This window comes from Ceratotherium simum, chromosome 1, assembly GCF_057802395.1.
Source record: "Ceratotherium simum simum isolate JZ-2026a chromosome 1, ASM5780239v1, whole genome shotgun sequence".
In the NCBI taxonomy this organism is placed as follows: domain Eukaryota; kingdom Metazoa; phylum Chordata; class Mammalia; order Perissodactyla; family Rhinocerotidae; genus Ceratotherium; species Ceratotherium simum.
This window is the reverse complement of record NC_141900.1, coordinates 75,972,513-75,990,848: the sequence shown is the minus strand read 5'-3', so window position 1 is coordinate 75,990,848 and position 18,336 is coordinate 75,972,513. Positions and strand designations below refer to the sequence as shown.

The 18,336-nt window shown below is 35.0% G+C and overlaps 1 protein-coding gene across 1 annotated transcript in view; it reads right to left on the bottom strand.

Moving 5' to 3' along the window:
• Positions 1-18,336, bottom strand: part of CFTR (CF transmembrane conductance regulator) — a 170,183-nt gene that overhangs the window by 111,950 nt on the left and 39,897 nt on the right. Inside the window, exons 4-8 of the mRNA XM_004418769.3 lie at positions 9,702-9,917; positions 6,502-6,591; positions 5,449-5,612; positions 4,267-4,392; positions 272-518 (exon numbers count right to left, since the gene is read on the bottom strand). Of these exons, the coding sequence (XP_004418826.2) occupies positions 272-518; positions 4,267-4,392; positions 5,449-5,612; positions 6,502-6,591; positions 9,702-9,917 (843 nt within the window). The remainder of the gene's footprint in view (positions 1-271; positions 519-4,266; positions 4,393-5,448; positions 5,613-6,501; positions 6,592-9,701; positions 9,918-18,336) is intronic.

The window sequence follows — 18,336 nt, the reverse complement described above, 5'->3', positions numbered from 1 at the left end:
GTTCATTAGAACCGACCTACTGATTGATTACTTAAATAATATTCTCCAAAACACAGAAACAATATTTTCAATTTCTTTGAAAATATTGAGAGAATCTCACAGGCCTTCATTTTATTTCACTAGGCTTTCATTACAAGGGCTCATTAGACCATATACAGACATCAAGAGAGGAAATCCTACGCATGAATTCACCTCTAGAGAGTCTGCCCACTAGGAAAGTTCTAAAATGTTCTAAAATCATTATATAATATGCCCAGTTATAGTACATTACCTGTATTTTGTTTATTGCTCCAAGAGAGTCATACCATGTCTGTACAGCCCAGGGGAATTGCCGAGTGACTGCCATGCGCAGGACGATGCAGAAGGAGATGGTTGTGAATATTTTTCGCAGGATGATTCCCTTGATCAGTGCATAGGGAAGCACAGATAAAAACACCACAAAGAATCCTGAAAAGAAGAAGGCTGAACTATTGAAGTATCTCACATAGGCTGCCTTCCGGGTCAGTTTCAGTTCAGTTCTATAAAAAAATAAATAAGATTTTGGATACTTATTTACTTTTCAAATATCAGGCATCTTGAAATATAAAATCTGAACAGAGGGTCTCAAGGCTTTCTGCCTGTGTGCTGATCCTGGCTTCACCCTATATGAGCGGTGTGATCTTGGGAAAGTTATCTAACCTCTCCGGGCCTCAGTTACCTTATCTGAAAGAGAGAGAAAAATTAAAGTACCAGTATCTTGTACATAATACTTGTAAATATTCTTTTTAAATTATAATTAATAATCTCAATTATTATTACCATTATTATTATTATATTATTTTTATATATTTATTCACTTCACCCTTAATTTGTAAGATTAGTGAGACTTTGATAATTTTTTGTTTGTTGTTTGGTTGGTGTTTTAAGTAATTAAGTGTGGAAATGAGGACAATGTTGCAAGATTTATAAAGGAAAAAGACAATTCTGTGATTCCCTACGAGATTCTTAACATTTTAGAAATTCTAGCTTGTGTTTGGAGAACACTGAAAATAACATATAAGCCACAGAGGAGTGGTTCTCAAACCTTAGCATGGGTAAAAATCACCTGAGAGACTTGTTAAAATGCAGAGTCCAAGGCCCACCACTCAGAGATACTGATTGAGTGAGTCTGCAGCAGGCTTCTAGAATCTGTGTTTTTAAAAAAGAACCTGAGCCAGCCCTGATGGCCTAGCAGTTCAAGTTCAACGCACTCTGCTTTGGCGGCCCATGTTTGGTTCCCAGGTGCAGAACCACACCACTCATCTGTCAGTAGCCATGCTGTGGTGGCAGCTCACACAGAACCAGAAGAACTTACAACTATACACAACTATGTACTGGGGCTTTGCGGGGGGAAAGGAAGAAAAAAATAAAAAAGAGGAAGATTGACAACAGATGTTAGCTTAGCGCGAATCTCCCCCCCCACCCCCAAAATTACATCAGTAGCAATGCCAACAAATAAAAATAAAATAAACAAAAAAGAACCCAAGTGATTCTGTTACAGGTGGTTCTTGAAAAATCATGAGACAGTAGCTAACTGCATCCTCTCTGTCTCTCTCATCTTAGTATAATTATTTGCAATCATTTTATACTTCTGATCTTCTAGTCCAAACTGCAAATGTGAGCAATTTTTTAAACACATATAGAAGAGATTTAAATGCTCCAACAGGCAGAAAACGGGGCGTGCAGTGGCTGGTGAGAACAGAGGACAATGCTGCCTTCAACCTCCATCCCCCTCTTCCAGGACCATAAAAATTAGAGTCACTTGTGATCCTTCTATTCAGCTCTCATAAGGGGAAGAGGAGCAATGATACAAACAGAGGGCTCTGGTGGGAGGGAGCAATAGCTGTACCTGGCGTTGGGGTGCTAGTTCCACATGCTTGTAGAACTCAGAAAAGTTCTCATTCTCAAATGGTAGAATTCAGAGGAAATATATATTTTTTAAGTCTGAAAAAAAATGTAATCCTGAGCACTCTGATGAAGAAAATGAAATTCAATGTGCCCAGCCTAGATCATGATTCAGTCTAATGCGGTCTAATGCTTACCTATTTCAGTTATTTGGCATTGAAGGCAGATTAAGATTTTGGAATCTCACCGGAGTTTGACTCCTGGCTCTGCCACCTGAAGCAAGCTGCTATTCCCTCTGATCCTATAGAATCCACATCTGGAGAAGGGAAACATAACATCTCCCTTCTGGAGTTGTTGCCAAGATAAATGACAGCACAGCAGAGGGCCTGGCACTTAGATTCTACCTTGTGTTCTTAATCTTCAACAGAAAAAAGAATACTATTGGCTAGGATATTAATAAAATGCTAGAAAACACTGTTTACAAAAATGTGAACAAATTGGTCAAAATTACTGTTGAAATGTATTAGAAACCGTTGGGGAAAATGGAAGAAGTGGTACTACAACAAAAGAATAATGGATTCAAGAACGTCTATAAGACTCACCCAGAAAGCAGTACTCGTCATAAGAAAATCACTAACACTTTATGACTCATAAAAATATTTTATCAGTTCCTTATAAAAAAAATCTGAAAGTGACTTTATTACCAAAGAGCAATAAAGGAGTAGATTTTCAGGGAGCTTTGCACAGCCTTCTCCCCAGTTCAGCAGTGGCCCTGGCCGAGGTAATCACCCCTTTGAAGCACATCCTGCCAGTTTCTTCCAGAACATTATATTTGCTCTTCTGAGTAAAAGCAATTCTTGCTTTCCCATACTTATGCCAGCATTTTCAGCCTTTTCAGGTAACAATTTCATGTCAGATTAAGGAACTGGATTATACAAGTTACAACCAAACATTTGCTACTAGAATTGGTAAAACAGAAATACACAGTAGGAAGGATAGATTTCATCTTTTGAGGAAGAGGGAAAATAAAAACCCAAGTCAAGAAAAGTCAGCACCTAGAATGACCTAACCAGGAGTTTATCTTGAGGCCTGAGAAAACTGGATTCTCTGATAACCTCCTCATCATTCTTGCTATGCCTATGCTTATAGGTGTAAGAGTGACCTAGGGGACAAGTGTGACGGAGAACTCACTTGTTAAGGAGAAAAACAACTTCTACCAACTAAACAATTCCCCACAATCTTTAAGGATGTTTCTGGAAAGAAAATATAATTCCTTTCCTGGATTTATCTTGAAAGGCATAATAAAAACAGGTGACCAGTAATGTTTGGGCAATAAATACTCTTTTACTCTTTCTATTTACATGGCAAAGGACTTAACATTTCAGCATTTCTTTTGTTATTCCAATCACACACCTGCAGCTTGCTTACCATTGTCTACTGGACTCAGCAGCCTGAATCCCTGATAACCCATATTCACACCATCCCAAAGGGTACTTTTCTTTTCAGTATATTTTTCCCTGTGAAACTCTCATGTGCTATACGTCCTGAAATTATTTGTCCTTTAACAGAATATCTATCCCCACTGAGTCTCCTAGAACCTTTTGTTGATTGCTGTTTGTAGAATGTGGAATGTGACTAAAGAAAAATGGTCTCGTGGCCACAGAAATGCCCTAGTTTATATTTTGCCCAAAATTATCTCAGTAATCATATCTCAGTCTGTGCTGTACTGTTTTTCTGGATATAATCTTCACTAATCAGTGAAACAAAGGTTATCTGCAGTGAAATAAGACTGGAGATAGGTCCCAAGTACTGATTCTATCTCAGGTGGTGGCTTTATTACTTGAAGTGAAGGGTTTATAGAAACACAATTTATAGATATTACCCTGCATTATTATTCTTAAGTTAGGAAAAACAAACATATTTTAACCAAATAGAGGTGTTTTTTTTTCCCCATTTTTCATGGGCCATAACACATAAATTAAGGAAAATGCAATAATCGAGAATCATTTATTTGGTTCAGAACTGTCTACTTATTACTCTAGCAGTTCCATTCAAGGTTTCGATCAGCCTCCAGCATCATGATCATTATTTTAGTCAAATAACTATATTGAGCAGCTATAAACACACATAGCCAATTCTTTCATAAGGTATAAATATCCTCGTAGTGCAAAATAACACACTTGATCAACCATGTAAAAACTACAGCCCATGAAAATGACTTTATGCCACTAACGCACGAATATTGATATAACTTCATACAATTGTCTGATTGTCAGAAACTTAATACAATTGTTTGATTGTCAGAAACTTCAAATATGAGTTGGAAGTCCACTGTGACATACCCATTTTTAAAATATTAAACATTAACCAGCTGACAATATTGCAATTATCAGAATGACTTACTGTCTTAGGTTTTCAATCATTTTTTCCATTGCTTCCTCCCAGCAGTATGCCTTAACAGACTGGATATTTTCAATCATTTCTGAGGTGATCACGAGTCTTTCATTGATCTTTCCAGCTCTCTGATCTCTGTAAATCAATCCATCCATCAATCAAATACTTAGTAAAAACAAGTGAAATTATCTACTAAGAACTGCTCAAGCTTTTAAGAAAAGCCATATTTCTTTTATTAAACAGTTGGACATTTATTTTATTATCAAATAGATAGTAACAAAAACAATAACTACCATCTAGTAAATGTCTCCAACGTGCCAGACGCTATATTAGACGCATTACATACATTACCCCTAATTGTTATGACAGCCTAGGAGAGATGGTCACCTTCATGTTAAAGATGAAAGAACCAGAGACCCCGTGGAATGAAGGAGCATGACTCAGGTCACATTACTAGTAAGCAAGCACTCTGGGATTCAAGCCAAGAGCTATCTGACTCCAAAATGTACACTTTCTATCACACTCTAGCCAACAAACTCTAAAAGTCCTTTTTTATAAGCAGTGACTGGTATCACTGATTCATTCGGTAATAAAAAGTAACTAAGGGGGCCAGCCCGGTGGCATAGTGGTGAAGTTCGCACACTCCACTTCAGTGGCCTGGGGTTCGCAGGTTCAGATCCCGGGCACGGACCTACACATGGCTCATCAAGCCATGCTGTGGTGGCGTCCCATATAAAGTAGAGGAAGATGGGCATAGATGTTAGCCCAGGGCCAATCTTCCTCAGCAAAAAGAGGAGGATTGGCATCGGATGTTAGCTCAGGGCTGATATTCCTCACAAAAAAAAAGTAACTAAGGCTCTCATGTGATGAATGTGAGTAGGAAAAGCCTATAAATTCTATCCACAATTTATGCATTCTCTCCCATTCACATAAATGTTTTATGTATTGTACCTAAATCTAATGATCTACAAAAGTGAACTGGATGGTAACATATTTATAAAGAAATTTTATAGACTGACAAGCAAAAAAATGTCCCATTTATACAGAACGTGTTATTGACACCATTAAAATAATTCATTTTTAGTGACACCCAGTATGTAGATCATGGTTCAGTGCATAGAGCAGTCCTGGTTTTACTAGAGTGGGCTTTTTGAAAACCTAATTTAAAACCTTTTCAAGCTATGTTGTTACCTGTACTTCATCATCATTCTCCCTAACCCAGCTTGATAAAGGGCGAGGATTATGAGGAAAGCAAGTCCACAGAAGGCAGAGGCCTGTAACAACTCCCAGAGGAGCCCCATCAGGAGCGTCACTTGTAAAGGAGCAATCCACACGAAATGTGCCAGTGCAAGTCCCTGGAAAATAAAATCACAGCGAAAACTAGTGACATTTTATCCTCTACCCCAAAAAGCAAACAATAAAACAAGCACAGATAAAAGAAATAGAGCTAAGTGAGCTTATACAATCAAACACTCCATGGTTCTGAACACACTAAAATCTAGGTATTCGTTACTTGGAGCACGAGCAACATGCTTAAACATTCTACACCTAGGTTAGGATTTCCCAAGGAACAAATTTCAAGTCACTGCATTTTTAAGTGTGTTTTTTTCAGTGCAATTGACATTGGATATCTTAAGTATCATGTCAAGAATTTATTTTAAATACTTGTATTTGGATAAAGCAAGAGCCATGGTATAGCACATGAGAGAACAACACTCTCCAGAAGCTCAATCTACACAACTGCACAGCTCTATCATCTGACAATATACTCAGAATAAATGCATGCTCAATTCAACAGTAATTTATTTAGCACCTGCTAAAAGTTCAATACTGTGTTAAATACTGGAGATGCAAAGATAAATAAAACACATTCTCTGTCCTCAAGGACCTTGCATTTATTTATGACACAAGACAGCACTGAACAAGAATTGCTCAGAGTATCATGTTCAGCCAAAATAAATAACAGATTTAAAGTATTAAAAGGAAACAAGATCTGATAAGGATTGAATTTTGAAAAAACTCATTAAACACACAGCAAGCTGAGGTACCTTTGAGTTGGGTGGTTCCATGAGACCCCAGAATGGCACTCTGGTACACAACTTAGCTTTCTCAATTTTCAGAAATAGGGAAGATAGGGATGCATATGACTTAACTACTAATTACTGTTATCTGATCCAGGAAAACCTTCAGGGTTGTACGATTTAAAACAATAATGCATAAAAGATTAAATCAGTAGGTACATACCTCATCAAATTTGTTCAGGTTGTTGGAAAGGAGACTAACAAGTTGTCCAATACTTATTTTATCTAGAACACGGCTTGACAGCTTTAAAGTCTAAAAGGAAAATGGGAAGTTAGATGATGTCAACAAACAGAAGACAAATATACTTATGAGTAACATTATAATACAGCTGAGGAATTAGGTTACTATGCATGTAATTAAGTAAAGGTAATGAAAATTATTTTATGTTCATCTAGCTTGGTATCTTCTCAGATTTATAAATATTTCTCTTCACAACAAATATTATACTGGCATGCCTCTAGTTATTTTATTTTCCAGAATCTAGAGAGTAATAACTACTTTTTCTCTTACAAAATGTGAATGATATTGTACTTAAATATCCATTTACATAGTGTGGAAGTTTTGTGGGGTTTTTTTGCTTTTGCTTCGTTTTTATAAAAGATGGAAACAAAGGCAGTGAAATTTGAAATTAAAACCTTAGCCTTAAATTTTTTATGCAGTCTGATAGTAACTCTATTGAATAAAATTACTATTTAAGTCAATAGAAGTATATTATGAATAATTAAATCATTAATAATTTTGTGAAAGATTATATTAACAATACAAAATCCTTAAATTTTACAAAGAAAAATATATCCGTATGCACAAAATAGAATTGTTAAGTAGATAAATTATGATTATGAAAGATAAGTCATACTTTGCCTGTAAAATTTAATATGAATTGATTTGCCATTAGATGGCTTCAACTTGAGAGCACCCAAATAATATTTGTTTCAACTGAATCCCTCACATATGTACTAAGCACTTCGTAGATGCAAATCACTGTATTCAAGGCTCCAGGGATTATTATTAAGATTTACTAAAACATAATTCTTGCCTCAAGGCCACCTAGTACATTTATAACTGAATATGATATGATAAGTTAGTTAAAGGGAATAGAATATAATAGAGTGATTAAGAGAAAGTTCACATATCTGGTTAGAAAAATCTGGAAATATTTTATTGAGGAGGTAGAATTTAAGATGAGTGTGGAATAATGAATAGCGTTTAGATAAGTACAAATGAAGAAGGAAGCAAGGCAGTTAATTCTAAAATATTATTAGAGCAATATGAGAGGGAAAATCCCATCTAGTTGGATTACACATGACTTAGTAACAGACTCCATCTCAGGTGACTTGAGTTCTCCACAGAGCTTAACACAGAGCTGTGTGCACAGTAAGCACTCAGTGAATATTTGTTCATTTTAGTTATCTCTATCTTCTTGAAATTCAAAGGCAAAGCTCAATTTAGTTTGCACTTAGATTCATTATTTAATCACATTATATACATAATGTGAATGTATCACTGTTGCAGATTTTGGAACACAGCAACACGGTGCTCTATTACAAAATTTGGAATATTGTAGAAAGAATTAGTGGTTGCCTGCCACATGGATGAAACTGGTCAGATATGTCACCAGTTTATTTTAAGCTTGCTTTCGGGACCAAACCAGAGCTATGTAGAGATGCAATTGCATTATTTGGTGATGATGCCAATCCAACGCTGGCCAATAAGTGTGCCTGGAGGGGTAAAGTGAACGGGGTAAGAACACAGATATTCACCGCTGAGAAAGGACAGATACCCCTTCTACCTTTTCATTAATGCCTTCCAGGTCTGAAAGCACATGTATTGCTGTATTTGTAGTAAATGTTATATACTGACTTATTTACAAACTAACCTGCTCCTTCTTTGATCTCCCCCCTCCTTTGGCCCAGAGGCCTTCATGCCTCTTTCCTCCTGTGTAACATAGTTGGCCTTGCTACGTTATTTCATTACTTATTTTATTTTCCCTAATAGTTGGAAGACTCTCCACTTCAAGGATTGTGACTTTACCCATTTCAGAAATTTTAAAGAAGCTTTTGCACAATGTTCTATACTTTTTAGGTCTTAGCTTCTAAAAATATTTTATCGATAAAGTAGGGATAATAGTTCCTACCATATAGAGTTTGGGGGAGGACCAAATGAGAGAGTATACCTACATCACTCAGAATTTCGTCATGCATCCTTTGCTATTAGGTATCATTATGATAATAAGCACTTTTTATAAATATTTTGCAACTGGATTCAACTTTCTTTGATATGCATGCTGTGTAGATTCTACCTTCCAAATAATACCTAATAATTTCTTCACTTATGTGAGATTTCTGGAGCAAAATAAAATTGTTATGGATTTATCATCCATGCTTTCCTGGTACTTGTGAACTGATGAGATTGCAGCTGAGATGATTTGATTAAACTGTAGACCCAGCCATAAAAGGTTTTTTTGAACAATAAAGTGTGGCTATCAAGGTTTTACAACACAATTGACCTTGCATGTGTATTACGGAAGTGTTATGGGTTATTTGCTAGACGGAATTTCAGATCCATGTCCCTTATAAGCCAAGTATATAAAGTTTTAACATTGGGGGAACAAAAAAGGGAAGGATAAAGCAATATCCAAATGATTCAACTCAAACACCTTTCTATAATGACTTGGTAGATCCAAGCAGTCACATATGGTCTTGCATCAGGTTGGTGACAGCACTTGTCATTGAAATGACCTTAAATTGTATTTGTAAGGTAGGCAAATTTTCATCTGAATTCACCTAAATCATGCTTCAGCAACATCTGGACAATGCACACAGAAAAGCAGAGAAGGTTCTTCTGGTTGCCACGCATGTGCTGTTCCAAAAATTTTAAATTTGCAGGATTCATGGGATGACAAAAATCTAACTCAAAATAAGGCAGTGGATTCCATCACTGTGTCACAACTAGTTAAAATGGAAACTTTCATTGCTTGGATTATCATTAACAATTGTATACTCTGCTCTTGTTATTCAACATAAAGATACATGGCATTTTACCATAAAATGATATTTTGTCAATTACTTCTATGCAGACAGTAAGAAACATTTAATGGGGAACCACAGAGTCCAAAAAATGATGACATGACTAGTGAAAAAAACAAAAATGAAATCTATAATATAGGCAACTTATAGAAGGTGCTTAATAATTATTAGTTGTAGTAAATTGAATTACCAAGGAAAATTAGAAACATTAATTACTGCTGCCATGTATTTCACAGGCATACGAAACTGATTTCAGCATTTATCCTTTACTTGTACCAGCATGGCATTTAAAACATGATGCCACCGCATGTAGTATGGAGACTGTGCAAGTATTACCTTCTTATAAATCAAACTAAACATAGCTATTCTCATCTGCATTCCAATGTGATGAAGGCCAAAAATGGCTGGATGCAGAAGCAGCGTCCTCACGATAAAGAGAAGACATAAGCCTATGCCTAGGTAAATCGCAATGGAGCGTTCCGCCTTGTTATCTGGATCATAGGAAGCTATGATTCTTCCCAGTAAGAGAGGCTGGACTGCTTTGGTGACTTCCTGCAGAAGAGGAAAAACAGAGAGATGAAATTTTATTTCCCTTTCCTAAAATGCGCTCACAATTTCAAAGCAAGAAGTTTCATTCTTAGAGGACTTAACATGGGCTTACACAGAGGGCCACACCATACATGAAATTCTTGATGTTATTTTTAATATCTTTATTCTTTGAATTAAGATTTGATTTTTGGTTATAGCAAAAGTCATTTGGAGACAAGTTTACATGTATAAGGTATTTTTTACTAAAAAGTGAATAGTGGCCCTAAAGTACAGGTGTAGTTTCTGAAGTGGTGTGTTGATTAGCAACATCTACACAGCACTTAACAGTTTATAAAATATTATTCATTTGATTTTCATGACAACTTTACGAGTCAGAGTAGGCATTAATATTTTCACTTTCCAGATGAAGAAACTGAGGCCAAAGAGCCCAAGTGACCTGATGTGATTTCAAAATAGAACTTTTTAAAAGCATATTGAGCAATGGCATTATTTCCAGAATGCACATAGTTTCTCAAGGGAACCACACAAAGGGGAGCTGGCAACAGGAGAGAGGAGCATGCAGGCACTGGTGTTATTTAAAGCCAGCCATTTCTGATGCCATGTCCTTCAGTCTGGCATAGGTATGGACTTCAGGGAAGGAGTGTGCCAGCAGACTTCAACCTCAGGTCAATTTCCAATGATTCATCAACTCTTCAAAGACCTATGAGTTAATAAGGGAGGACCAAAGTTGTGTTTTCCAAATCTACTTCATCAGATCCTCAATCAACGACTAAATCAAATTGTCCATCAAATGCATTACCACTTCTCCTGAATACAATCGGCTTCCCTTATCCACGGGTTCTGCATCCACGGATTCAACCAACTGCAGATCGAAAGGCCTACGATAGGTGCTTCTGTACTGAACAAGTACAGAATTTTTTTTCTTGCCATTATTCCCTAAACAATACAGTATAACAACTATTTACATAGCATTTACATTGTATTAGATATTATACATAACCTAGATATGATTTAAAGTACACAGGAGGATGTGCATAGGTTATATGCAAATACTATGCCATTTTATATAAGGGACTTGAGCATCCGCAGATTTTGGTATGGGAGGGTTCTGGAACCAACCTCTCATGGATACTAAGGGACGATTATATATAGGAATAGATTTGAACCCAAGGATTTGAACCTAGGAGGTCTAACTCTAACCCCTCTGGCTAAATTGCCTTCAAAAGGGAAAGACACATAATCCCCCATTTTATTTTATGATGGCCTGGTGAAATGGGGATCTGAGACCAACCCTTATAGGGAAATGATGTTATGATAATTGATTCCATTTCAAATGTATATTTTCAAGCCAGACTACCTCCCCAGTATTGTTCAGTATACTGTCCCTTAGCCCTTAATTTGTTTTTTCTCCATTTTCTACAATGTCTTTTCTAAACCTGAGTGCCCAATACCACCGGCCCTCTCATTCTCAATAGATGAAAATGTTTTTCTATACCAACTTCATCCCCACAAGGAATCCTAACCTGTATAAAGCGATCATTGATTGACCATTGGATTTGTGTAGCTGCTCATTCTATACTTTATACTCAGTACTTTATCTTAAATTAACTGCGTAGACCAAAGCTCTGAATGTAAGAAAAGATTCAAACCTTACAAAAGTTTCCAAACTAATCACAAATATGGAATATTAGAGTTCTCTCATCTCAGCCATATTTTAAATATGTTTGAATTATAGCAGACAGGTGCTGAAAACTCCTAGCCTCCTACCCAGATATAACATGTTAATAGTTTGCCACATCTGCTGAAGAGCACTTGTTTTTTAAAAAACAAATAAGTGCAGACATTACAGCTTGTTGGTGTGTATCATTTGATATATGCTTTGTACTTTTATTACACAGGTATCCATCTTTAGAATATATATATATAATCATTTTTGAGGTTTTAAACTTTACATAAATGGCATCATACTGTGCTTTTTGCAACTTTTTTTTACTTAACATTCTGTTTTTGACATTTTTCTCCATTGATACTTGTATATCTACCTCATTTATTCTAAGTGCCGTTCAACATGACATCCTGTGACTAAATCAGGTTATTTGCCCCATTGTCCTATGTTGGGACAGTTGGGTTGTTTCCATTCTTAGACTATTACAGTCTGTGCAAGTGCTGCCCTGGCTGTTTTTATTAAGTTCCATGGATCCATGTCAGACTTTTTCTAGAGTAGATAATTTTACTTCAAAATAACTCCTTAAACTAGGAAAATGTGCAGTTAAGATAAATCTTGGACTTGAAATTATATGTATAAATATATCTGCATTACAAATATAAATTTTCATAGTGTGCTTGCAGTGGCAATATTTCATGTTCAAAATTATTTTTAGATCAATATTTTATCTTAGAATTTTTCTACATTATGTTGTTCTTCATATACAAATGCCAATACCACATCTACTTTGATTTACTTTTCCATTAATAGTGGGTTTGCACTTGGCTAAAATGCTCTCTCGAGTTGCAGTCAAGGGTGTTGGATTTGTATATGCCACCCTTGTTGGAAGAATTCTGTGTGTGGCCACGAAGCAGAGGACAAGGGGCTGTGATGTTTACCATGCATACCAGATAAAACAGCATTTCTTGTTCATTGTAAGACAAGAACTGGAAGAGTAGGAACTATGACTGCTGCTCATGAATTCAATTGCTTGTATCATGATTAGTAAATAAACACCTTTCTCCCTTTTCCGGAACCCATGTATATTCTCCTAATAGATAACATATCCAAGAATATAGAACCACAGATAAACACCACATTACATACTTTTAAGGAGTAACTCCTATCTACCAAATGCTGAAAACAGCATTCTGAGGAAAAAGGGGAAATATTTTAGCAATTGAGTTGTACACAGAATATTTAGAGTAAGAAATGTATAGGCTTATGTAAGTTTTTTTTCCTATTGCATAATTTGAACTGAACTCCCTGCCATTGTATTTCCATTATATTTTTTCATAACCTGTCATCTCTATCACAATTGAACCATTTGCTGAATTCCTATTCAGCTGCAATTTATAACAAAATAAATAAAATATGTGTTAATCTGATTCAGACATCTATTCTACATAATGTCATTACTGAACTACTTAGTTGTCATCTTGCCTCAACCAAAAGAGAACATACTCATCCTCTGAACAACAACGGCTATTCCACAAAGACACTAGTGTATTCCTCTGGGAGGGGACATGTTCATAGAAAACAATGCAGTTTCTTTTTGGTAGAGAAAATTCCAATAATAGGACCATCTGCCAACAGCAAACCAACATAAACCTCACCACAACATGGAACTGTTAACATTCAAAGACAAAATCAGCACTTCAAACCCCTTCTTCTATAGTTTTCCCTCCTCTGTATTAAGCGGCATGTTCTCTAATATTTACAATGGAACCATTTACAGATATCACCTGATTTTTTTATTTGGAAGGGACAACAATGGTAACTGATACCTAGCTTAATCTATCAAGTGGAGTCCTTTACAAAAATCATTCCTGTAATGACTGGGAGAAACATAGTCCTTTATTCTTGGTATGTGAAAGCTGTGTGTACCCTGTTGCTCAGATTATTTTCGGAGACACAAGAAATTTCCCAATTTGCCACCACATAAAATAGTGCAAGCAGACTGAGGCTTGAATGCAATGAAGAGGAATGTAAATTTATTTGAGAATTTGATAAAATATTTTATTACTTTTTATCAGACACAAATCAAGATGGAATTCACTTATTGGTTCACTTAGACAATAGAAGAAGCCTGATACTAATTTTTAAGCCAGCATGACAGTGAAATGAAGACTGAATTCAAAGTCATGAAACCCAAGTTCATATCCCAGCATGTTACCTACATTCTCTGTGCCATCTTAGTTACTTCCCTTCTCTGGACAGTTTCCTCACTGATAAACTAAGTAGTGGAGCAAGCTGATCTTGAAGGTCGCCTCCAGTGCTAATATCTCTGATTATATGATCTGAGTCTGGGGAGTACCATGGCAGAGGCTGAGGACTCCTTGGGCAATTTTCCTGGCCCATTCCTGCCACTGCTATGGGTATTTTCTATTCAGAGGGATGCAGGTCTGAACAGTGTGAGTTCAAAAGACTATCTTGGCAGAGGGTGTCAGGTTAGAGAACAGCGCAAGTGACTGCATTCTTGGTGGGAATAATCTTGAGTCTCAATTTAGATCAGGCCCCCAGAGAAAAATTAGGAAGCCTGAAAATACCTCCTGGGAGATATATCTGGTCTCTCAGCAGATCCTCCAGACCAGAGCTCAAAGTCACTGTGGATAAGTCTAAATCCTTTAGCCATTCTGTTCTACCTAGGACAGGGCCAGATGTTTCTAGAGACAGGGAAGTCTACTGGATATTCAGACTATGAAAGAAAGTTCAGATGAAAATAGAAAACTTGGTTCAGGCTTGCAATTACATTAAGTGAATTATCCCAAGATAACTTTACTTTAAAAATTACAATTCCAAACCCAAAGCATAATTGCTTCTAATACAAGTAGATGATTAGTTGAAGAACTTCTAAGGTTATATTTTTTTCCTATTGTATGTAGTCCATAAAATTAACATCATCATCATCATCATCTCAAGTCATTTTAATATATTTTATATGTCTTTATCTCAGGAATAATAGGAGATTATTTGAGAAGTATTGACAATTTAAGATTTCTCAATATTGAAAAATTAATAACAGAATACCAATAGACGGCAGAAGAACCTATGATTATCTCAATAACAACTGTGAAGGAATATGATAAAACTTTAATATCTGCTTCTGATAAATGTTCTAAATAAACTCAAATACAAAGATATTTCATTAACCTGAGAAAAAAAATTCTCCCCCAAAACAACAATCAGCACCATAATTAATAAAACTCTAGAAACATTACCTTTCGAGTCAGAAAAACACAAACAATAGGAATACAGGCTATTAGTACAATTTAACATTTTTCTGGAACTTTTAGCTAATACAACGCAACAAGAAAAACAACTATGAATATCGGCAAGGAGAAGCGAAAATATCAGTATCAGCATAGAATATGACTGTCTATATAATAAATTTAAGTGAGACAAGAGTTTAAGAGGTAGAGGTTTAAAAAATAATTATACTAAGAAAACAGATTCCCATACACCAAGCATAATAACCAATTATATAAGTATCCCATTTATAGTAACAATACAACAAAAGATATATTGTAAATACCAATAATTAACATATATATATTAAAATATATTTTACAAAACATTTTCTTTACTTACTTTGCTAAAACATTTTTAAAGTCTTAAATAAATGGAGAGACTTAACTTTCTAAAAAGAAAAACTGAATATTGTAAAGATTACATTCTCCTCCAAGTTATTTTACAAGATCAATGAAATTTTCATAAGAATTCCACATGGATTTTTTGGAAGTGAACTTCTAGGGCCATTAGAGCAAGGACTTCCTGTGTTAGTTTTTGCGACAATCCCAACACCACACACGATACCTAACCCAGAATATCCACTCAGCAAATATTTGTTGAATCAATGGTAAAATGATTCTAAATTTCATCTGGAAAAAAACGAGAGACTAATCAAAAACATTTGAAGAATAAGAATAATATGTCAGAGGGTTTACATTACTGGATGTTAAATCATATTATACAGCTATAATAATATGTGGTATGACAAAGAAATAGACTGATTTATCTGCAAAGGCCAGGAAAAGGTCCAAGTACATGTCATAACAATATATAATAAAATATGGCATTTTAAGTCAGTGGAGACAGTATAGATTATGCAATAAATGATGGAGAAACTGGATACTCATTTTTTAAATTAGATCTCTATCTCATACATACAACAAAATATATTCCAAGTGGATTAGATACTTACATGTAAAAGATGGAATAAAAACATAGATATGTGCTTATACAATATTTGGATAGGGAGGGTTTTTAAAAATGATGTCAAAAGCAGAAAACAAAGAAAAAGGTGCATAGATTTGGCAGGAAATTTTTAAAAATTAAAACTTCTGAATATTAAATAAATAAAAAATAAACAAAAACTCACTAGAAACAAATGACAGGCTGGGGAAAACGGTCTCTCATATACCAATAAGAAAAAGTCAAATACACCAAAATAAAAATAGACAACATGAAAAGGCAATTCACACCCAAAAAAAGAAATACAAATGTAGAATTCACAAATAAAAACGATTTAAACTCACTAGGAACCAAAAGCAATGATGATATACAAGTAAAAATGATAATATACTCTTTTTCACTTAGCAATTTGGAAACATTTCTTAAATGATAATACCCATTGTTATTGAGGACTGAATTTTCATACTTTAGTATCAAGAAAGTAAATTAGTACATCTTTTCTGGAAGGCAATTTGAAAATCTGCTAAAATTTAGCTTTTAAAGGGATAGGCATTGAAGAACTGTTTACAACAGTGAAAAATTGGAGGCAATCTAAATATTCAATGACGAGGAACTGATAAAATAATGGTACAGCCACATGATTCATTAAACATGAAAATGATTAGGCAGAAAAACAGCTAATGAAATGAAAAGCCATTCACAATACTTTAAGAGGAGAAGCAGAGATTTATAATACATTATGTAAAGTAATGACCCAACCTGTTCATTAAGTATATATTCCCATGGGAAAAAAACTGGAGGGATAAACATCAAATTTTTCAGTAATGATCTGATTATTTTCTTTATTTTTTAAATTGTAAGTTTATAAGTCTCCTTCTCCACCCACCTTTGTCTCTTTATATAAGCATCATCAGTGTTTAGCACCACACTGTCCACATATTGTCTTAAATTTTTTTTTTTTTTTTGTCAGGAATATCAGCCCTGAGCTAACATCCATGCCAATCCTCCTCTTTTTGCCGAAGAAGACTGGCTCTGAGCTAACATGTATTGCCATTCCTCCTCCTTTTTTTCCCCAAAGTAGTAGATAGTGGTATATCATAGTTGCACATCCTTCTAGATGCTGTATGTGGGACGTGGCCTCAGCGTGGCCGGAGAAGCGGTGCGTCGGTGAGCGCCCGGGATCCGAACCCGGGCCGCCAGTAGCGGAGCGCACGCACCTAACCGCTAAGTTACGGGGCCAGCCCTTAAATAAATATTTTTAAATAATAATTATAAAAAATACTTAAAAGAATAAAATTTTGAATATAAAATTGCATATAACATGAGAATTAATAAATGATAAAAACACACATACAAAAAAATGGAAGAAAGTAAAAACACACACAGAATTTATCATAAGATGCAAAGAGTATTGAGTTATATACCAAAGCAACGGCTTAAGATTCTGTTTTTGACAGAGTAAACAGGAGTGTCAAATTTCTGTCTATCTTGATACACTAGAGTCTGATGGTAATTTTTCGCTTTATACTAATTGCCAGAGGAAGAATTTCCCATAGTCAGCATAGAAAATAAACCCTATTCATTGCCAAAACTGTTTGTAGTTTTCACAAAAATGTATATACAGCACACCAAGAATAGAATCTCAAAAATGTTATTATAATATCTGTCTACTTTTGAATTATGTTTTTAGATTTCATGTCTAATTCAAAATGTTTTGCTTTTGGTATTTTCCTTTTAGTGTTTATTGATTCATTAACTATTACCAACAATGCCTTCGCTAGAAATCTAAGCTATGTACTTCATGTTTTACAAGAAAAAGTTCCTGGATTTGCTGATATAGCAGCAATAGTAGATTTAATCCAGAAAATGCAATAATGGAAGATGAGTTAAAATATTAATTTTAATTTCTGAAGTAATGCTTAGAATCTAGATATCATATTTAAAAATCAGCAAAATATTTTCCTGTGTTCTATAAAAAATCAAATTGGTATTTTAAGACTTGTATATAGCATATATAGAGAAATATACAAATGCAAATAATATAGAGTATTAGTGCAAGTAGGTAGAGATTCTATTTAAAGATATAGTAATAGCTAACATTTCTGAAGCACTTGCTATGTACCAGGACCTATTTTATGTGCTTAACTCATTTAATTCTCACAATAACGCTATGAAATGTGCTATTATTATCTCCACTTTACAATTAAAGAAACTGAGACAAAGAGAGTTTGAATAACTTGCCCAGTGTCACACAGCTAGTAAACAGTAAACTGGAAATTTTTTCCCAGACAGTTGGACTCCAAAGCCCCCCTCATTCATAACCCTAAATCGAAATAAAATGTTATAACATGACCTGGTTCTCTCTCAGTTGATCGTGAATTCAAGCATTGTGATTAGTTCAACATCAACCTAGCATATCAAGTTATAAGTTAATATCACTGTAATTTAACATAAATACCATTTCTCTAGGGTCCATATCATAGACACATAATTTAGAAGGTAGAAGGGATCATAGAGACTGTA